Here is a 23866-nt window from a genome sequence, read left to right as displayed (position 1 = left end):
CATCCTATATCCATACCTTTTCAATCTATATGCAGAACAGATCATTCAGGCGGCTGGACTTTATGAGAAGGAATGTGGCATCAAGATTGGAGGAAGACTCATCAACAATCTGTGTTATGCAGATTACACAGCCTAGCTTGCTGAAAGTGAGTAGTAGGACCTGAGGCATTTGCTGCAGAAAGTCAAGGACTGCAGCCTTCACTGTGGGTTGAAGTTCAATATAAAAAAAACAAAGATTCTCACCACGGAGCAAATTGGCAGCATCATGATAGAGAAGAGGTTAGGATTGTTAACAGCTTCAGCTTACTTGACTCCACAATCAATATTCTTCGTACTAGTCGCTAGGAGATAAAAAATGAATAGGATCCAGGTGAAAAGAGTAATGATAGGCAAGGACCAACGGTGATTAATTTTATAAAACATAGTGCATGAGAATGATTGTACAAAACATGTGAATGAAGAATGTGTGAAACACAATGTATACAAACTTTGTAAGTGAAGTTATCATTATTATTAATAATTTTAAAAAGACAAATTGGATTGAGAAAGTCTGCTGTCAGGGACCTCACCAGAGTACTGAGAAGCAAAGATGGTAGGCCATGGTCTTTGCAATTACTTGCTATGCATCAGGGAGCTGAACAATGGCTGTCTATATTCAGAAGAGGTATTGGACTGGAGCTTTCTTGTAGTATGTTAATTTTTAACATCAGGGTAATACTGGCCTTATAGAAAGAGTTGGGCAACATGTATTCCTCTTTTATCTTTTTTTAAGAGATTGTAAAGAATTGAATTAATTTTTTTAAAAAAAGGTTTGGTACAATCCACCAGTGAAACCATCTTGGCCTATTGGTTTTTTTGTTTTGGTTTTGGTTTTGTTTTGTTTTGCTTTTGTGGGTGGCTTGGTTTTTTTCATTGCTAATTCAGTCCCTTTAGTGATTTTTCAGGATCGTTTGTTTAGTGACTATCAGAATTATTTTAATGGCATTGTACTCTACTTTCACAACCACTACTACACACACAACTGCAGTGTTAAGCTTCTGATCTTGTTCCTCTGTGGATATGCTCACAGTCAGTTTGAGATGGTAATAGCTTTGGCAGATCTTTAACAGTCTAGATCCAGTTAATTCCACTGATTTCTGACTCTTTGCTTGTAATATTTTCATAGACTAAACTTATCAAATTCAGTATCCTTTGTAGGGATGATGCCAGGATTATTGTTTGAGCTTTGTCTACCCAAGGCAGGTTATTCTGAGCTTTCTCCTCTCCCCACCTGCATTCACTAGGCGATCTGCAGTTTAACTTAGATTCCCAGTGATAAGTGTCTTTCTAGCTAATCTTCACCACAATCTCGAGTGTCTTTCAAAGAGACTTTAGGCTTACTAATGAAGTCAGTCCCTTTGGGAAGAGATTTGGAATTACCTGTTTTACAGCCTTCTGCTTCTCCCAGGAGAAAGCTCCGAGTCAAGGCTGCTGTTAGGCATTAGGACAGTAGCTTGCTTCTCTTTCAGAGGGACACTTCTAATTTAGGAACTGCACGCTTAGCAGAGGGGAGGTAGTAACCTCAGGAACCATTACTTTCAGAGTCAGGTCAAGGTAATCAAGTCCCAGAATTCTCAGTGGTACTACATCCCAGGTTGAGCCTTCGTCCTGTGGATGCATCTGGGTGGAGAAGAAAATTCTTACCTCTTGAGCACTCTAGCCCATAATAAAAATATAATGTTTCTTCTTTAAGAAACTGGGGTTTTTTGTGCCTTACTGTAACCTGTTTTGTGAAATTTTCCAAGTGTACGGTGAAGAACATATAATTTCTGAAAACAGGGAGATTATACACACACACACACACACACACACACACACACACACACACTCTCTCTCTCTCTCTCTCCCTCTTTCTCATAGAAAGAGAGATATGTAACTTGTCAATATATTGTATGACTTTCCCCTCCCTTTTTTTTAATTGAAATTTTAATGGAAGTTTATAGAGACTTTGGATTTCCATTGTATAACTTTACTTACCTTTTATGCTCTTGAACCTTTTTTTTTCAACTGAGGGTAGTATATTAAAGTCTCCAATACTGATTTGGTTTTTTTTAGCTATTTGATATCATATGTCCTGTAGTTTCTCTTTTCTGTAGGTGGTTGGTTATTTTTCTCTTTTATGTAGTTGTTTATTTGGAAGCTATTCATAACTGTTATACCTTTATTAAATATGACCATTTTCATCATTATCCTGTCTCATTAGAAATAATTTTCCTATTAATTTCCAATTTTGTGCTTTAAAAAATAAAATCTGATAAAAATGAAAAATTTATGTGTCCTACTATTATTTCTTTAAAAAGAAAACAAAATTCTCTGTTTTTATTTTTTTTTCCCAATAGTTACAAAAGATCTATTTGTAGATTCCTTGGAAGGAGAGGACTTTGAGAAGGAATTTTCATTTCTGAACACTTTTGTAAGCCCTGGTTCTTCAAGTACTAGTGAATTTACCCAAGAAAGCCAGACTGCATTTGGGAGCCCCAATACCATTCTCATTTCCCAGGAACCTGCACTGGGTTCTGAGGCTCTTGCTCATTCTTCTGGATTTCTTCCTTCACAACTCTTTGACCTTGGTCTTCATGCTGCTGGACCTGTCAACAGTAAGTATCTATAAAACCTGTGTGCTGTATTTTATCTTCATAAAGCAAAACTATGCTATGTACTTGCAGATGCTAGAATCATAAGATAAATTTTTATTTCAGTACTACTAGATAAAATCTGAAGTCATCATCTTTAACTAGAAAAAGAATGACCATAATAAGCACTGGAGTCCGTGGACAAGAGTGAAACTAGTGCTGCTTTCCTGTCATCTCCACCAAACCCCACATTTCCTTCACTGACTTTCCCTGGTATCTTTCCTTTGTAGAAAATCTATATTCTGGTTGAAATCCTGATCTGCTCTGTTACTTCTATGTTTTGTTGTTGTGTACTGCTGAGTTGGAGCCGACCCTCCAGTGGGTTTTCAGAGGCAGCAAATCACAAGGGAGGAGGCTGCTGTCTTGCTCTAGTAGAGCAGATGGTGGATTCCAATCACTTACCTTTGTGTACAATTCCGTACTTCTGTGTTGGGAAGATATTATTTCTTTCCCTATGGGAGCTATTATGGAAAACAAACAATATTTGATGCATTCTGGTTCCTATAAGTCCAGAGATGATAAAAGGAAACAGCTCTGTAGGCTGGTCTCAGGGCAGCCCTCCATCCAAAGTGGTAAGAGGAGAGGGCTGTGGTAGAAATGTGGGCAAGATGTTTTCCTAAAAAAGTGGTCCACTTTTTGTTAGTATGTTTATGAATCCCTCTGCTTACATGCTGCTCCCCTGTCTGGTAACCAACTCTACTCCTTGGGAGTCATTTCATACTGTTTGCTCCTTACTTCCACATTGGCCATCAAGTCTTAACTATTCTGTCTCCAAAACATGTCTCAGACTTCTTAAAGCTTTGTTTGATTTTCTAGTTTGTTACAAGAGACTTGCCTCCTAACAGGTCTTTGAACCTCAATTCAACCTCCTCACTGCCTCTAGAATGTCTATAAAGCATTTGAGATTATTGGCACCTTTCTCATACGTCTTTAAAATGAAGCATTATAGATCTATAAATCTTGTCTAGCATTTCCTTCCTGATCTCCTGCCTTGCTTAAAAACACCGTTTTCTATAGCTGTTGTGAGGTGCAGTTGAGTGGACTCTGACTCATTGCATCCTTGAGCACCCTCATTTTTCACTCCCATAGACTCACTGTTGCAAGCCACTATGCCAATCCATTTCATTTAGGTCTTCCTTTTCTTCTCTGACCCACTCTTTCTAAGAATGATGTCTTTTGCCAAAGTCTGGCCCCTCCTGATAAAATGTCCAAAGTATAAGAGACAAAGTCTCATCCTCCTTGCCTGTAAGGAGCACCCTGGCTACACTCCTTCCAAGACCAGATATATTTGTTCTTTTGGCAGTTGGTGGTCTATTTAGTACTCTTTGATAACACTAAATTTAAAGATATCAGTTCTTCTTTGGTCTTCCTTATTTGTTGTCCAACTTTCACAAGCATATGAAACTACTAAAAAGACTATGATTTGGATCAGATTAATATGATACATTGGTAAAATAACTATACAGTACACATATGTTGGATTGGTAGTATAAGAATGGTCATTATTATTACTTGATAAAAAGGCCCTTTATATGGAATAGTTCAAGTTATAATGCAGGATAATTTTAATGTAGTAGAATTTTAGGAAATACTTGATATGGCATAACATTTCAATGGCCTGATAATTAAAAAGATTTACAAACAAGGCCATTCTCCAATGTAAGGTCCTAATTCTCTTCCTCCCAAACATGCCACATTTTTCTAGCAGCACTAGTTTCTCTTATTTCCTGATAATACAGTGTCAACAATATATTTGCATTATGTAAAATATTCCCTGGTCTGGTCCCTATCTATATACTGACAGGACATCCATTTTAATAGCTCTATGACTGAAACCAGGAAGTGAGCATTCCTGAGAGTTAAAACATATATTCTAGTAACACAGTTATAGGGCTCAAGCTGTCTCTTCTATTCAGCAGGATAATCTAAGGTCCTTTGAAGAGTTATGTTTTAATTATAGCATAAATGTTCTTTCATGTTATACCATATATTTGTGTATGTTTCTAGAGTATTCATAATGATACTTTTAAATGCCTACAGAGTATTTCTTGTCACATTATACACCATAATCTACTTAACCTCCTTCTTATTGTTTCTGCTTTTTGCTTATTACAGACAATGCTGCAATAAACATTACCCTATACATATTTTTTCTTTAGCTAAATTACTTCCTTAAGATTAATTTCTATGATGAGATTACTGAGTTCAAGAGAATAAGTATTATTCATAGATTTGAAGACCTCCCTTCTCAGGCCTATTATTTTCTCTTTTCCTGATTCTTTAGAACTTATCTTTCTATACCTTTTTTGTTTGAAATTGTTTAAAAATGCATATTTATCTCAGATTCACTTTGAAAAATGTAATGAAGCCTAATCCAAATACAGCAGAGAAAACAATTAAGATTTGTTTGAATAAAATGTAAGATCATAAATTTAAGATGTATACCTTCCCCCCTTTCTTAATTAAGATTTTAATGAAAGTATATAGAGAACTTGGGTTTCCATTCATTCATTATTGCAAATTTTCCTCCCTGCCAAACGTCCCTAGTTGCTTTTCTCTTTGAAAAAAAAAATTCTTTCATTGTTGTACAATCCCCCCAAGTTATATACCTTTTCACTGTAGCATGTTATTATAATAACAACCAAAACCTGGAGAGCCTATTAGGTTATTTTTACCCTTTCTTGTTTGTTTTTTTGTTGTTGTTGTTCCTATGTCCTATGATTAACAATGGATAATGTGGTATTCCACCCTCCAGGCTGGGTGTCTCACGGAGGATCAGAACCTCCTCTTTCACACAGGGATAATGGGTCAGTGCCTTCACAGAGTCCAAAGAAGTTAACAAGATGTAAGTTATTTCTTTTTGTTATTTTCCACCATATTAACAATCTATTTAAATTAGATAAGTTTAAGAAAGGATCTCTTCATAGTATTTGCCTCACATTATCCAGGAAATATTTTATTAGTAATGAACCATTAAAGGGAAAACTCTTTTTAGCAATTGTTCACTGTGAGAAGCAGTGAAAAGAAATTTTTATTTTGTCATGGTACACTAAATTCTGTACTGTAAACGTTCATATTTCGCTCAAGTTTGTTAATAATGGACCATTAGGAATAAACTAGTTGTTATCAAGTCAATTTAGACTCACAGTAACCTCATCTGTAGTCTTTAAGGATAGATGATTTTGTTTTCTTTTGTTTCATTATGATAAAACAATACATATCATTTGTCAAATTAACATTTTTTACATGTACATTTCAACAATATTGATTATCTGTATCATGTTGGGGAACTATTGCCAGTATTTCTTGCCACATTCTCCGTTACAATTAATTGCTATTCAGTGCTTTCTGAATACTATTTCTCCTTCCTGCCTTCCTGCCTTTGCCAACCATCCTTTGGTGTCGATATACATTTGCCCATTTCAGGTATTATATAGGAGGAATGGTAATAACTTGTCCTTCAATAACTGACTTTAATAAAGAGTGTGGTTTGGTTTTTATAGTGCTGTAAAACAATTTTTATTCTAAACTTTAATATATGATGAATAATTCCAAGTAGGATGATGATACTAAACTGAAGCAGTCAGTCTGGAACTGTTGCTTCGGTCATACACATTTCACATGTTTAGTGAATGTTAAATAAATTATTAAATTTTTATTAAAATTATTACAATTGATATTTTACTTAATAGACCAAAAGAATCAGTAAAATAACTCTTTTACATTATATTCAAATAGTGAAGAATTTACCAATTTGAGTTTTGGAATGGGTTCGTGAACACAACCTCTTCTCCCCCAAATACTATCATAGCTGTAGAAACAAGGCAGTTTTTCCTTTCAGTGTTCATGCTGTTGTGACGGTGATTAGTTGCCGTTGAGTTGGCTGAGATCCATGGTGACCCTGTGTGGAGCCACTGCCATGATCATTGGTCTATTTGAATCACGGCCTTTATGTCAGTCCATCTCATTGACATTTTTCCTGGTCCTCCACTTTTTTAAAAGCATCATGCTCAAAAACAACTTAAAGGGGGAAAAAAGCACATCATGCTCTTTTCTAGTGATTGGCCTTACCAAAGTGTCACCATCCTCTCTTCTAAGGAACTTTCTAGATCTATTTTTCAAGCATTGATTTGTTTCATTTATTTTTTTTTAATTTTTTTAAATTTATTTTTATCGTGTGTGTGTGTGTGTGTGTGTGTGTGCACACCCCATTAAATCAGATCTGACTGGTACAGGAGGAGATTGTCCCTCCTTCCCCGGCAGAGCATCTGGTGTGTTTCATTTATTTTTAAGTACTCAATATATTTGATAGTATTTGCCACTATCACAGTTTAAAAGCATCAGTTCTGTCTTCCTTTTTCATTATCCAGCTTTCACAAGTATATAAGATAATTGAAAAACCCTAGGTTGTATCAAGAGCACCTTAGTCCTTAAATTGACAGTGCTTTTAAAAACTGTCAAGAGCTCATTTGCACATTGCCCAGTGAAATAGTGAAATGTGTTATTAGATTTCTTGACTGTTGCTTCAGTGAACTTTGATTGTTGACCAACATCATAAATAAAGAAAGTCAAGTTCACAATATTTTATTCTACTTGAATGAACAATTAATGTGTTTATTTTAGGCTTTTCTTCATCTCTTTGTTCCTCCATTGCTACCACATGCTAGGTATAGTTGAGAACCAATGATGGATTAGCAGTGGTCCCTACATTCAGGCTACATTTTCTTACAGTTTAGGAAGCTAACAGCCAAAGTTCAAGTTACCAGCTCTAGAGAATGGCCTCCCTCCTCTCAGTTGATTGTGGAGGGAAGACCTTGTTTCCTTCTGTATCCATGGTCTTGGCATTCCCTGAGCTTCTCTGGTGTGTATGAGTTTTATTGTGCAGGGACCATTTCTTGATGATACTAAAGTTGTCCCCCTGAACATAATGTTTTTAAAATTTGTCCACACTATAGCACTATCAGGACTTCAACTCTCTTTATGACTGAGTAATATTCCATTGTATGTCTGTACCTTTTGTTTACACATTCTGCTGTTGATGGACATTTAGGCTGCTTCCATCTTTAGGTGATTGTGAATAATGATAAAATGAATATTGGTGTGCATGTGTCTATTAAACCAGTGCTTTCAAGTTCCTTGTAAAAATGGAGGGTCAGAAAAGGAGAGGAGGGCCCTCAACAAGATGGGTAGACCCAGTGACTGCAGCAGAGGGCAGAGTAGAGATTGTGAGGATGGCTCCGGGTGGGACAGGTTTCATTTTGTTGTATATAGGGCCCCTACGAGTCAGAGCTGATGCAACAGCACGTAGTAACAATAGCAGTGGTTAATGATGGCCAGCATCCTTTCATATATTTATATTCCTTTTAACTTCCAGTAAAATGGCTGTTTAGTTCCTTAGTCCACTTTTTCACTTGATTTTTTAAAGTTTTTTTAAAATTTAATTTTATGAATTTTCATGAACATTTACAGAGATTTTGAATTTCCATTCATTCATTGTTGCACTTTTCTCCCTGCCCATCCCTCCCCTCCAGTTCGCTCTTCTCTTTGAAAATAAAAAAGAAAAATTCCTTCATTGGTATACAATCTCCCTGTCCCCCCTCGCCCCCTCCCCGCCTTCAGTACACTTCACTATGCAGCCTTCATTCTGGACTCTTGTGATAACCATAATACCCAATCATATATAGCTTTTAATCGGTTCTTTCCCTCATCTGTTTCAATACAGTATACATAATTTATCCAGTTTTTCTCAGTCTTACCCCAACCCTGATGTCAGTCCCATTCTACAACAGTGGCACTATGCAGTTTTTGTCCTTTTGTGACTGAGATATTTCACTCAGCACAATGTCCTCCAAGGTCACCCATTTTGAATAATATTGCATGAGTTCTTTGTTTTTCAATGCTGTGTAGTATTCCATTGTGTGAATATACCACAGCTTCTCTATCCATTCGTTTGTTGATGGGCACTTAAGTTGCTTCCATCTCCTTGCTATTGTGAACAAAGCCACGATAAACATGGGTGTGCATATATCTGCTTGGATGGCAGTTATGGTCTCTTTGAGGTATATTCCCAGTAGTGGAATTGCTGGGTCAAATGGTATCTCTATTTGCAACGTTTTGAGAAAGTGCCACACCGCTTTCCACAACGATTGCACCATTTTACACTCCCACCAACAGTGAGTAAGGGTTCAGTTTCTCCACAACTTCAGCATTTGTTGCTTGTTGTTCTGCTAAATTTTGCTATTCTTACTGGGGTGAGATGAGATCTCATAGTTGTTTTGATTCACTTGATTTTGTCATTAAATTATAGAAACTCTTCATGTATTCTGAATATTAAACTCATATTACAGATAGTGTATTCTCAGATTTTCTTCCAGTATATAAGTTGGTTGTTCACATTGCCATTAAAATAATTTTTATTTTTATGAAATCTAACTTATCTATTTTGTCAATTGTGCTTTTGATGTTATACCTAAGAATTCATTATTAAAAACTAGATCCCCAGAACAATCCCCCTGTGCTTTCTCCAAGAGTTTGATGTATCAGTTCTTACCTTTAGGTCCTTGATCCATTTTTAATTACATTGCTTTTTGGCCTACTGGCAAGAAACTGTGCTGCAATCCCAAAGGCATGCAATTTGAGGCCACCAGCTGCTTCAGGGGAGAAGGATGGACAGTCTCCTCCCATGTGATTAACTGCCTCTGAAAATCCACTGCAGCTATGAGTTGGTTCTGACTTGATGGGACACAGCAACATACATTATAGTATGTTTTGAAATCAGAAAGTGAGAACTCTTCTTTTATATTCTTTTCTAGAGTAACTTTGAGGGCCCTTTGCAATTCCCTATGAATCTGGAGATTGGTTTTTCTATTCCTATAAAGAAAGCTGTTGGAATTTAAAAAAAATTAAAAACAAAAATTAGTTTTCCTTTGAGTGAAAGCATATAAAGTGATTCTTTTTCCATTGAACACTTCATTTAAAGTTTCTTTTGTGGATTAATTACAGCTCCCAGATTGTAACCTCACTTGCCCCACATCTACCATGTGATTATCATTTCTGTTCATCCTTCTAGTCTAACCCTTCCTGATTTCTGAGCTTTCTCCCGGGGCAAAAGCTGTCCTTTTGATTCTGTATGACTTGATTGTTCTAAGGAGTGGGTAGCTCCCTGATGTCAGGCTCACCTTATAAGCATGTGCAATGTTTGCTTGAAAGCTAAGCCACAGGGATGAGTTTGCTGCTAGGCTCAGAGAGTTCCACCAGTCTCTAAACTAGCATGCTTTATCACTTTTGTGATTTTGAGTTTTAGTACACCTATTACTTCCACTCTGTCTAGGACCCTCTACTATGATTCTTTTGACTAGTCAGCAGTGGTAGCTGGGCACCATCCAGTTCTTCTGGTCCTAGGATAGTGAAGGGGCAGGGAGAGACCAATAGCTGTACTTTAGATGGCTGCTCTAAAGCTTTTAAGGTCCTAGTTGCTACTCACCTAAATAGGCTGTAGAAGATTGTTTTTGTGAATCTTGTTCACCCGGAAGTCCCTGTGGCTACAGTCCTGTGGCCCTAGGATTTAGCAGTTCATCCCCTCATGACGTTTGGTTATGATTAAGAATTTGATGTAACTTTGCCACTTGCTGTGTTGACTCTATGAAATACATGGATATATAAACTTTGATACAGTCAGGAGCATATGCCCCTTTCACCTGTCCTTTTCTGTTCAACTTCTCTGTCTGTGTATCCACGTGCATATATATATATATATATATTTACGGACCATGGGATTATGCATGTAATAAGGTTTACCTCTGGTGTCTTTATCTCTTGTACACCTCTCCATGGTGATACTGTGCTGATCACCCCACACTGTATATTGCCTTTCCTTACACTCACCTTAATATGGACCTGTTATCTAGCTACTGATTTTTCTTCCCCAAGGTCTCATCTCCCATCCCTAGTAACCATTGAAGAATGTTTCCTTCCTGTGTAAATCTTTCATTAGATCTTTATAATTATGGACTCATATAATATTTGTCCTTTTGACTTACTTGACTAAGCATAATGTCACCTGGATTTATCCATGTTATTTCATGAATTTGTCATTGATATTTAACATTACCTAGTATCTCATTTCATGTATGATCCATTTATCTTTCCATCTGTTGATGGACACTTAGGTGGTTCCCATCTCTTTACTAGATAATGCTGCAGTGAACGTTGGTTAGCATATACGTGTTTGTGTTCCAGCTCTTATTTCATTAGGCTGTATATTTAGTACTAAGTGGGGAAAGCCTTTTTCTGGCCACTCATCAGTTGGGACCAGTGTACATTTTCCAGTTCCTGCTCAACTCAGTCACAGTGGGGACTGGGGCAGGTCATGCAGAGCTTTCTGTTGCCACTCCACAGGCTCACCCCTCTATGTAGGTTCCATATTAGCTCTTTTAATTTGTCCTCCTCTGTGGTTGCTCCCAGTTGCCAGACTTCTTACCCACTTCCCTTGTATTCAGATCCTCTTTATTCTGATTTGCCCACTTAGTATCTCTGTCTCCCTGGGGATCTATGGCTTTAGCTTCTCCTTGTGCATGTGTTCCTTTTTCTGAATGTGGCACAACATGAAGCCTGGCTTCATCTCCCTTTAGTCACTCTTTTGCTGTGTCCATTTATCTTTGGTGATTGTTCCAATCCTCTGTCTTTTCTTTTGATACTCAGAGTTCCAAAGCTGTCCCTTGTGTTTGACTTGTTTTTTTCTGGTCTCTGTGTAAAGGATTTGGCAGAACCTATCACCAGAACACCACCTTGTCTCCACCTCACTATTGAAATGTTGATATTGTGCTCAATTTATAAAGGACTTTGGTAGTACTAACATTTAACATTTTTTTATATCAGGATTTCCTTTTCTTTGTTGATTTAAAATGACTGTTGTTGTTATGTGCTGTCGAGTTGCCTGAAACTCATAGCGACCCTAAGTACAACAGCCCTAAACTCTGCCCTATCCTGTGCCAATCTCACCATCTCCGACACACCTACCCCCCATTACCCCAGTCACTGAATCAACCCATCTCATTGAGGGTCTTCCTTTCCTGCGCTGTCCCTCCACCCTCCCAAGCATGAGGTCCCTCTCCAAGGACTGGTTTTTCCTTGAAACATGTTCAAAGTATGTCAGACAAAGCTTCAGAATCCTTGCCTCCCAGGAGCAGCCCAGCTTCACCCTCTCTAGGACAAACTTGTTTGTTTTCTTAGCAGTCCATGGTATATTCAAGACTCTTCTCCAACACCACAGCTTAAAGGTATCAATTCTCCTTCTATCATCCTTAGTCATTGTCTAGCTCTCTGATGCATAACAGTGATTGCAAAGACCATGGCATGTATCAGGCGCACCTTAGTCTCCAGACTGACATTGTTGCACTTCAGTACTTTAGAAAGGTCTCTAACCGCAGACTTTCCCATCGCAATACATCTTTTAATTCCCTGGCTCCTGGTGCCAAGAGTGTTGACTATGGAGCCAAGCAAACCAAAACTGTGAACAATCTCAATCTCTTCACCATCCATCGTGATGCTGCCAACTGGCCCAGTGGTGAGAATCTTTGTTTTCTTGATATTAAGCCTCAAATCCATATTGAAGGCTGCATTCCTTTGACATCCTACAGCAAGCACTTCAGGTCCTCTTCAGTTTCAACAAGCAGGGTTGTGTCATCTGTGTAACACAGATTGTTGATAGATCTTCCACCAATCTTGACCCCACATTTCTTTTCATAGAACCCAACCTCCCAGATAATCTGTTCTGCATAAAGATTGAAAAGGTATGGAGACAGGATGCAGTATTGAAAAGGGTCTCAGTCTAGAGGCTGAAGTCTCCCTTGTTTAGAAGTTAGAACCCAAGTATCCTGAGGTGGGCTGAAGGGTTGTTATTGTTAGATGCCATCGAGCTGATTATGACTCATAGTGATCCTATGAACAATGGATCTAAACCTTGCACTGCGTGTGCCATTCTTGTCATCTAATATACTTGAGCCATGGCTAGAGTCACTGTGCCTATCCATCTTGTCAAGTCTTCCTTTCCTTTGTTAACCTTCCACCTTTCCAAGCATGATGTCTTTTCTCAAGATCTGATCTCTCCTAACAATATACCCAAGGTATGTAAGACAAAATTTCACCATCTTTGTATGTAAAGAGCACCCTGGCTACATGTTCTCGAAGATTATTTTTTTTTCTTTTGGCAATCCAGGGGATATTCCGTGCTATTCTCTAAAATGAATCAATTATTCTTCTGTAATCCTTTTACATTTCCCAGCCCTCCGATGCATAGCAAATGATAGAAAAGACCATGGCTTAAATTGGATGCATCTAGTCCTTAAACTGAGATCATTGCTCCTTAACACATCGGAGGAGGCCCTTGACAACAGATTCTCCCAGTGTAACACAGATTGATTTGACTGCTGGTATGAAGCAAGATGAATTCATTGACAACACCAATCTTTTCTCTATCATCATGGTGCCTTTTTACCCACTGGTGAAGATTTTTTTTTTTTTGTCTTTGATGTTGAGGTAGAATTTATATTGAAGGATCTAATCTTTGATCTTCTGTAGTAAGTACCTCAGGTCTCCCTCACTTTCACAAGCAAAGTTTTGTCATCTGTGTAACACATCTTTTTGATGCGTTTTCCTCCAAACCTGATGTCACATTCTTTTTCACATAGTTCAGATTCTTGAATGATTTGCTCAGCATACAGATGGAATAGGTATGGAGAAAGGATACAGCCCTGATGCACACCTTTCTTGATTTTGAATCATGCAGTGTTCCCTTGCTCTGTTTGGTCTAAATACATAATTCACGAGTGCAATTAAGTTGTAAGATTCCCATTCTTCTCAATGTTAGCCATAATCTGTTATGATCCACACGGGCAAAATCCTTAAATAATCTATACAACACAAATAAGACATTCTTTTATTTTTGCTTTCAGCCAAGATCCATCTGACAACAGCAGTGATATCCAGGTGCCTCAAATAGCCCTCAAGAGGTGGGCATAGGTCTATGCCAGCTACTTTCTCTCTTTCCTCTATTTTTGGCAAGGGAGGAAAAAACACTATTTTTTTCCAAAGGCCTTGGATTGAAAAATACTGCTACAGAGGGAGGCTTTGAGTTGAAACCCACCCTAAGTCCCTTCCCTGATTAAGGGAAAATGACTAAATATAACTTCTTGAGTCGGACCAGTCTCTTTCCTGATCTTCCCCCCATCCCTCCCACCAATGTCATGGGACTGTGACTGACTCCTGTCCTGGAGAAACTAAGTGCCAAAATGCCTGGAAAACTAACTGTTCTGAGTCCTGCCCTCCCTTGATGTGCCTGATTATTTATCATCACCAAGAGAGGGCGCTATTTCCTTAGTAACTGGGACAGAAAGCAGGAAACATGGACAGTTCAGTTTCTTATTTACTGTTGGTCTGAGGAAAGGGAAGAGTCAGATTCCCTTCTTTGCATATCACTCCATCTCATGACAGAGATGTAATTCTTGATGTGTGTGTGTGTATAAATATATATAAAAATTATATATAGTTTTATATATATAGTTTTATAGTTATGTGCTGTCGAGTCGCCTGTGACTCATAGAAATCCTATGTACAACAGCCCTAAACCCTTCTCTATCCTGTGCCAATATCTTATTGTCTCTGGCACACCTACCCCCATTACCCTAGTCACTGAATCAATCCATCTCATCGAGGATCTTTCTCTCCTGCGCTCTTCCTCCACCCTTCCAAGCATGACATACCTATCCAAGTACTGGTACTGCCTTGCAACATGTCCAAAGTATGTCAGACAAAGTTTCAGAATCCTTGCCTACAAGGAGTAGCCTAGTCTCACCCTCTCTAGGATGAACCTGTTTGTTCTAGCAGTCCATGGTATATTTAATACTCTTCACCAACACCACAGCTCAAAGGGATCAATTCTCCTTCTGTCATCCCGCACTAGTTATTGTCTAGCTTTCTGATGCATACATAGCAAGTAATTATAAAGACCATGGCCTCTATCAGGTGCACCTTAGTCTCGATACTAACATCGGTGCTCTTCAGTACTTTGGAGAGGTCTCAGACAGCAGATATTCCCAGTGCAATTTGTCTTTGGATTTCCTGGCTGCTGGTACCAAGAGTGCTGATTGAAGAGCCAAGCAAACTAAAGCTGTTAACAATCTCAATCTCTTCATCATCTATCATGATGCTGCCAATCGGACCAATGGTGAGATTGTTTTATTGATGATGAGCTTCAATCCATGTCGAAGGCTGAAGTCCTTGATTTCTGCAACAGTGCTTCAGGTCCTCCTCCGTTTCAGCAGAGTTGTGTCATCTGCATAACACAGATTGTTGATGAGTCTTCCTCTGATCCTGATGCCACATTTCTCCTCATAGAGCCCAGCCTCCTGAACTGTTATATATATATATAAAGGTGTGGATATAGGACACATCCATGGCATATACCCTTTCCAGTTTTGAACCATGCAGTGTTTCCTTGCTCTGTTCTGACGACTGCCTCCTAGTCCAAGTACAGGTTTCGCATAAACACAAGCAAGTGTTCTGATATTCCCATTCTTCTCAGAGTCAGCCACAGTTTGCTGTGATTCACACTGTCAAATGCCTTTGCATAATCAAGGAAACACAGATATGACATTCCTCTGGTACTGCTTTCAGCCAAGATCCATCCAACATTAGCTATAATATCCCTAGTACCAAAGCCTCTTCAAAACCCAGCCTTCACTTCAGGCAGTTCTCTGTTGATGTGCTGTTCTAATCTCTGTTTTTTGTTTTTAATAACCTTCAGCAGAATGTTACTTGCATGTGATATCAATGATATTGTGCAATATAATTTCCTGTTGGGTCACCTTTCTTTGAAATGGGAACAAATGTAGGTATCTTCCAGTCAGTTGGCCAAGTGGTTGTCCTTCAGACTTCTTGGCACAACTTGGTGAGCACATCCAAAAGGGCAATGTCCATTGAAATATACCAATTGATATGCCATGAATTCCTAGGGCCTTGTTTTTTGCCAGTTTTTCAGAGCAGCTTGAACTTCCTTCATCACCACAGGCTTTTGCTTATATGTTGTTTCATAAAATTCTCCTGTGTGTCTGCCAATTCCTTTTAGTATATTATACACACACAGAATAACAGAAGAAGAAAAAAAAATGAGAATCTACAACAGTAATAAATTTTAAAAAATTCATATTTAAAAATGATCTAGTTCACTGGTAGTGAGCAATTGTGCAAATGTTGATTGTCTAGTCCAGAGGTTTAAGAAAGTCTTAAAAGGTGAAAAGGGGCTAAACCAGTAGTAGGGCCCCAATCCTCCAAATCTCCAACCCCACAGCATTTTGTAAAATCTCATCCTCATGGAATCTTAGTTTAGAAATGTCTGTGAAGGGAGTTTTGGTGGCCTAGTGGTATGAATAACCTGCACTGCAATCCCAGAGGTACATGGTTCGAATCCATTGGATGCTCTGCTGGCGAAATGGAGAGGCAATCTCCTCCTGTACCAGTCAGATCTGATAGGACGGTACACACCCAAAAAAGAATAATAATAAGAAATGTCTGTGCAGGGAGGGGAGCCCTGGAGGGAAGGAAATGTTGAGGGTAGACATCCTTGTGGTGTTCCCAATTTTAATGAGAAAGCCATCACTGTTAACTAAGTGTAGATTGTTCATAAATATTATTTGTAATGTTGAAACATTTCCCTTGTTTGTACCTTACTGGTTTTTAATTATGAAGTTGAATTGTTATCAAATGCCTTCTCTTGTGTTGATGAGCATGTGTTTCTTTTCCTTTATTCTATCAAATGCTTTTGTTGTTTTTTTCTTGTGTACTGTCAAATTGGATCCAACTTACAGAGGAGATTGAAGTGCTATCAAATACTTTTGAACCACTTTTGCATTCTTGTAAACCTTTGTCATCTTTGCCTCAAAGGAGCACTCTTGCTTCACTCTCAAAGTGATATCTGTTTGTAATCCATGGGCTATTCAGCACACCACAACTCAAAGACAGCAATAATACTTTTGTCATTCTCTTCATTGTCCAGGTCTCATATTCATAACAAGTGATTGAAAAGACCTTGGTCTGAATCATGTACATCTTAATAGCCAAACTGAAATCATTGCTCCTTTGTAACTTGGTAACAGACAGACCCCTGACTGTAGACTTTCCCAATGCAACACTAAGTGTGTCAGTTGTGGGTCCAAGAAAGATGAATTCATTGAGTTTTAACCTTTCTCAATCTATTTTGATGTAGCCTATGCCTTTTGGGGGGATATCTTTATGTGACTTTGATACGATAATGGCGGCCTCATAGACTGACTGAAGAATTCCCTCTTATATTTTTTGGAAGACCTTGTTGTTGTTATGTGCCGTCGAGTTGTTTGTGACTCATAGTGACCCTATGCACAACAGCCCTAAACCCTGCTCTGTCCTGCACCAACCGCACTGCCTCTGACACACCCATCCCAATTACCCCAGTCACCGAATCAATCCATCTCATAGAGGGTCTTCCCCACCTGCGCTGTCCCTCCACCCTCCCAAGCATGATGTCCCTCTCCAAGGACCCGTCCCTCCTGGCAACATGTCCAAAGTATGTCAGATGAAGCCCCAGAATCCTTGCCTCCAAGGAGTAGCTTGGTTTAATCCTCTCCAAGATGAATCTGTTTGTTTTCCTGGCAGTCCATGGTACATTCAGTACTCTTCTCCAGCACCACAGCTCAAAGGTATCCACTCTCCTTCTGTCCTCCCTAGTCATTGTCCAACTCTCTGATGCATAACAAGCAATTGGAAGACCTTAGAACAATTTAAAATGTCTTCTAGGATTCCCCTAGTGATGTTACCTGGTTCAGATTTTTTTTAAAGTTGGTTAGTTTTTAAATACTGATTCAGTTTCTTCACTTGTTAAAGTCTGTTGAGATGTTCTATTTTTTCTTGTTTAGGCAGAGTTTTGTCTCTAGAAATTCGCGCATTCACCTGAGATGTCTGGTTTCTTGGCATATATTTGTTCATATTTTGCCCTTTATATTTATGTCTAATTTTAATGTCCCCAGTTTAATTTCTGATGTTTTTTATTTTCCCTTATTTTTGTTGGCCAAAAAAGTGCCACTTTTACAAAATTTTTTCAAAGAACCAACTTTTAGTTTTATTGATTCTATTTTTCTATTCTTTTTTTTTTTTTCATTCTCTTTCCCCATGGATTATGGCTGTCCTCCCCAACCCTCCTACCTCTAATTTTTGAGGTTTCTAATAAGTCTATCTGCTCAGAAACCTCCTTTACATAGTAAAGACCCTTTTTTTAAAGTATATACAAATAACAAGAGCCCTGATACAGAGGTGTTTTATAGAGGTTTTCTTGTACCTCAAGGGGAAAAACAAACAGCAGAATATAGAAGCTCAGTGGCATTCATCTATCCAGACTGCTGCTCCTCGGTCTAGGCAGCAGGGAACTATTTATTTAGTACCTCTTCCACACCAAGTTTTGTAAAGTGTAGGGTTCAAGTCTTACTATTGCAACTGTCTGTTGACAGCCTTACTGATTCCATGAGGGACTACAATGTCCCTTGATCTGGCCAGCAGGGACAAGCTACTGCTCTTAAAGGACCAGACCTCTGCAATTTTCTCAACCTCTCCTGGGCACCACCAGACTTATCCTTCTGTGCAACTACAAAAATCTCTAGGGGGAAAGGTCCCTCCCTTACTCGGCACCAGGCAGCCACTCTAGAGCATGGAGTGTCCATACTCATCTTTTTGGTGGGGCTGAGGCATGGAGGGTGTTAGCTGGTTGGCATACATGGCTCAGGTTGGTGGTATCTGCACGGGATAGGGTGAGATTCAGAGCCGTTGGTCATAAGGCTGCTATGGGTCGACTCAGCAGCACATTAACAGCAGTCCAATCATAATCTATTTCCCTGCTTGACTGTGATCTGCTTCCAGAGTCCCAAAATAGTTTGTTCCAAGTGCACTTTTTCAGTGGATTGTTTTGTAGAGGGATGAACCTTTAGAATTTCCTAAACTGTCACTTGTGTAACTATGCTGTTTTTAGTTTACAATTGTTTCTTAAAGTTTTAACTTTAAAATTTAACTGAGAACCTCATCAACTTTTCTTTGGCATCAGAAGCCTATTGTTTGCCTCGATCATGTTGATTAGTCTCTGATGATTCAGGGCAGTTAGAGCTCGCAGGCATCGCTCACTTCTTCCAGTCTCTTGAGAGAGGAGGATGGCTATTCTGGGTGGATCTTTCATCCTTGGTCCATTAGACAGAGTCTGACTGAGGTGAAGAGTCTCATGCAGCAATGTGCCAGCAGAAATTAAGTCCAACTGACAGCCCTGAGCCAAAGAGGAGCACAGTTCACAGCTGGCTGCACCAGGTCTGCCACAGTGGTGTGAGATTAGAAACAAGACAACATTTCCTACTGTGGAATATCAGCTTTCTTTTTGTTTTAGCATTTGCTTTGTTTAGGTGTAACTTGCTGGTTTCCAGAGTTCTGGGTCGGTTTCCTCACATCCTTTATGCACTTTTTCATTGGGTTGGGCAGAACATACCGGTATTCAACTATTTACACCACTGTCTTAAGTTTTCTAATGATAGGATGCCATTGATAAAGAATGCATGCAAGCAGTCTGCAGAGCATAGGGTACATGTTGTTGTTTGTTATGTGCCATGGAGTCGCTTGCAACTCATAGCGACCCTATGTACAACAGCCCTAAATTCTGCTCTGTCCTGTGCCAATTGCACTGTCTCCGACACTCCCATCCCGATTATCCCAGTCACTGAATCAATCCACCTCATAGAGGGCCTTCCCCTCCTGCGCCGTCCCTCCACCCTCCCAAGCATGATGTCCTTCTCCAAGGACCGGTCTCTCCTCACATGTCCAAAGTATGTTAGACAGAGCCTCAGAATCCTTGCCTCCACGGAGCCACCCGGTTTAACCCTTACCAGGACGAATCTGTATGTTTTCCTAGCAGTCCATGGTATTCTCAATACTCTTTTCCAGCACCACAGCTCAAAGGCATCATCAATTCTCCGTCTATCCTCCTTGGTCATTATCCAACTCTCTGATGCATAACAAGTGATTGTGAAGACCATGGCCTGTATCAAACACACCTTAGTCTCCAGGGAGACACCATTGCTCTTCAGTACTTTGGAGAGGTCCCTAACAGCAGACTTTCCCATGGCAATGCGCCTTTTAATTCCTGGCTACTGGTGCCAAGAGTGTTGACTGTTGAGCCAAGCAAACTAAAGCTGTGAACAATCTCAATCTCTTCACCATCCATCCTGATGCTGCCAATTGGTCCAGTGGTGAGAATCTTTGTCTTCTTGACATTGAGCCTTAATCCATATTGTAGGCTGCAGTCCTTGACCCTCTGCAGCAGGTGCTTCAGGTCCTCTTCAGTTTCAGCAAGCAGGGTTGTGTCACCTGCATAACGCAGACTGCTGATAAATCGTCCACCAATCTTGACCCCACATTTCTCCTCATAGAGCCCAGCCTCCCGGATAATCTGCTCTGCATATAAGTTGAAAAGGTATGGAGATAGGATGCATCCCTGGTGTACGCCCTTCCCAGTTTTGAACCATGCAGTGTTCCCTTGCTCTGTTCTGACGACTGCCTCCTGGTCCAAGTATAGGTTTCGCATTAGCATGATCAAGTGTTCTGGGATTCCCATTCTTCTCAGAGTCAGCCACAGTTTGTTATGATCCACACAGTCAAATGCCTTTGCATAGTCAATGAAACACAGATAGACATTCCTGTGGTATTCTCTTTCAGCTAAGATCCATCTAACATCAGCTACAATATCCCTGGTACCACGACCCCTTCTAAACCCAGCCTGGACTTGTGGTAGTTCTCTGTTGATATGCTGTTCCAGTCGTTTTTGGATAATCTTCAGTAAAATTTTGCTTGCATGTGAAATCAGTGAGATTGTTCTATAGTTTCTACACTCTGTTGGGTCACCTTTCTTTGGGATGGGAACAAATATCGATCTCTTCCAGTCAGTTGGGCAAGTGGTTGTTCTCCAGATTTCTTGTCACAACTTGGTGAGCACATCCAGGGCAGCATCTGTTAGCTGAAATATGTCAATTGGTATACCATCTATTCCTGGAGCCTTATTTTTTAGTAACTGATAACACAGACTATCTACCATTGCAATATCTTGTGGAATTAGTGCATTTAAAAATGATATACAGAAAAGAGATATACTATATAACATGCAAGATTTTCTGGACCATGTGTCTTAGTCTCTGGGCTAGATTTTCTTAAAACTTTTAATTGGCAAAGAATTTTAAGCATATAGAAATATAGCACAATACTCATGTAGCCTTTCAAGTTCACTTGGCGTGTCTCATTTGATTTCCACAGTCTTTCCACTTCTCTTCCTCCCACGGATACATTACTGCCTTCTATCTAGCAATATTTTGTATGAGTTTGTATTACCTAAAAATAGGTATTTTCTCTTGCATAACCATAGCAACATGGAACTGAAAAGAAGAGTTTGCCAAGCTTGGAAGCAGGACTGGCATCCACTTCCGTAATAAGCTTGCCTCCGGAAACCCTATAAACCTGGAAAGATGATGAGACACCCAAGTGTTGAGGACTGTCTGTCCTTCATAGGGTCGCTATGAGTTGCCTGCGACTCGATGGCACTTAACAAAACAACCACCACCATAGCGTGGTTGTCAACTTAAAAAAAATTGCTAACACTATATTCCCCTAATGTTATGTTTTAATTTCAAATTTGTGAGTTTACCAAATAAGCTATTTCCTCCTCTGGAACAGGTATTATATTACAGGTATTATATTTAGAGAATACATCAGCTAAGCCTCATAAAATCTGGAAACATTTTTGTAGGCTTTCATTTTCTTTTAGGACATCTGTTTTGTTAAGGAATATAGTCTTGCTTCACTGCTTTTTAATAAACAAATTTTACTTCAGGGTTTTCTGAGGTCTCATGATTGTTGCTATACACTGTCAAGTCACCTGTGACTTGAGCCAGGGCATCCCTACCCCGATTGTCCCAGATTAGATGTAGATTATTCATCCTTGATTTTTTGAGTATTGCATAGGTGATATTTGTGGCCTTTCATATTATCATGTCAGGAAGTGTATGGTAGCCATCCCTGCTACACCGGTTATGTTAATTTTGACCAAACTGTAGTCTGATCCCTCACCTGTGTAATTAATTACTAGTTATTATTTTTAAAATCCAATCTTACAGTTAATGAACAGTTTGAGGGGATTTACAAATGTGAAATTTTTAAAAGTCTATGTAGAAAGGAAAAATGAAATAAAATCACAATGATGACTAGCAGGTAAGTTAATGTGGTAAGATTAAGCAATTTTTCCCCACTTTATGTAAAATAATTCTTACAACTAATAAATGTAAACGTTTAAGCACTGATTTCACAAATATGTTCCTGTTTGAAAGAATAAAGGCTACTTTTGGAAAGCCTTTATGAGTGATTTTACTGGTTCTAGGATTTCTGTATTGTTTATATTCTTGTTTATAGATTCAAGGCTGTTAGAGCACTATACCATTATTTAAATATTAGCAACCTCAGTAAAGCCCAAGAGATCTACATTAGCATTTCAAAATTATCCTCAAATGGGATATGATTAGTATTCTTGCCAGTTACAGTAAGATGTTTTTATTCAAAAGTAACATCCACTTAAAAATTATAATAATGGACAAAAATGTAACTTCAGAAAGCTTTAATTCATTAATGTGTGTTTGTTGTTTGTTTGGTTTCTTTTTTATATAGCCCCTAACAATGGTAATGAAGACATGTCAGCCTGGTTTAATCTATTTGCAGACTTGGATCCACTTTCAAACCCAGATGCTATTGGACACTCTGATGATGAACTTCTTAATGCTTGACCACAGTTATACTGTCACTTCAATGGCCTTGATACATCAATTCTGCAACAACCTGCCCTTATGGAAAGGCGTTTATATTGTACCCACATATGCGTAGTGTTGACGAATGCTTGTCTGTCAACATTAGACAAATGGCAAAAATCACATTTGATCTTAAGGATTGCCTTTAAACTGTGTTGGAATTTATACTCTTGACATTTGGAAAACATTAGACATGACTGAGTCCAAAGTTTATTAAAAACCAAAAACCAGCTAGGAATAATTCTTCAGTAAGAGAATAGGTGGGTTTATTTGTCTCGAAAGCCTTTCATGTTTAAGTTACCTCGCTGGCTATGAGAATTCTTTACATGGTTAAAGGATGGCAGGTAGACTGAAGTTTGGGGTTGGGTTTTAAGTGTTACAAGTCTTGTATAAGCAGAGAAAATTATCTGTTGTGGAAAATAGCACTAGAAACAGACTACCTTTGTCTTTGGTTAGAAAAGATTAGAGAACTCTGTTTTTAATGAAATCAGAGAAGTTTGGTGCTTGATTTTTCTATTTGCTAGCTGAAACGAATGTTACTTTTAAAATTCATATAAAATCACAAAATCCTATAATTCTGTTGCTGAATTTTTCATGAGGTAGTTGGTTAATTTATTAGACCCATTTTCTATAGAAATGAAAAGGTCTCTTTCCATCTCATAAATTACAAAAATTTTCAGTACTATTCAAGACACTGTATAGATAAATGTCATTAAGCCTACTTTTTTAATACACCTTGCTATAATGGCATATACATGACTCATACTCTTCTTAAAAAGAAAATGAGGGGAAGCTACCCTAAAAGCAACTGGCAATAGTACTACTCAAAAAACCCAGGCACTTCTACTTGAACAAAGTTTCAACATGGTTTTAAATATTTTATTTATATTTGCTTACCTATCCCATTTTTCTCAATGTATTTAACCTAGAAGGTTCTCTGACAGAATTTCTTCATGACCAATAACAAGAGCCTTATTTTCAACTTCATGATTACTGAGCAATACTTTTCATTGCTACAAGGTTTAGAATTTATGTATTAGGTAAAAACTACTTAACAGAAGTTTGAGTAAATTAATGAAAACTTACCTACTGTTTACACAGATCTATCATTCAATCGCCTGTTCTGTTTTCTTGCCCTGCTTTATGGTCTGTAAAGTGATTTTTCAGGTCGAAGTTATCCACAGTAGTTTCCATGTGTTCCCAAGCAGGCTTTCCCAAAAGGTGACTTTCTAAGGTCTGAATCATTGTGTATATATTAAAATATTTTTACAAGTAGACAAAATTAAGTAAAAT

General features: G+C 38.6%; 1 protein-coding gene across 1 annotated transcript in view; it reads left to right on the top strand.

Moving 5' to 3' along the window:
* ICA1L (islet cell autoantigen 1,69kDa-like) overlaps positions 1-22552 on the top strand; it is a 70479-nt gene extending 47927 nt beyond the window's left edge. The window contains exons 10-12 of the mRNA XM_006889094.1: positions 2379-2636; positions 5428-5517; positions 22437-22552. Coding sequence (XP_006889156.1) covers positions 2379-2636; positions 5428-5517; positions 22437-22552 — 464 coding nt within the window. The remainder of the gene's footprint in view (positions 1-2378; positions 2637-5427; positions 5518-22436) is intronic.
* The last annotated feature ends 1314 nt before the right edge of the window (positions 22553-23866 follow it).

Source organism: Elephantulus edwardii, unplaced genomic scaffold (genome assembly GCF_000299155.1).
Source record: "Elephantulus edwardii isolate Elephantulus edwardi_28Jun2011 unplaced genomic scaffold, EleEdw1.0 scaffold00075, whole genome shotgun sequence".
NCBI lineage: Eukaryota > Metazoa > Chordata > Mammalia > Macroscelidea > Macroscelididae > Elephantulus > Elephantulus edwardii.
Note: the sequence above shows the minus strand (reverse complement) of the source record. Positions and strands in the feature narration are given on the sequence as shown.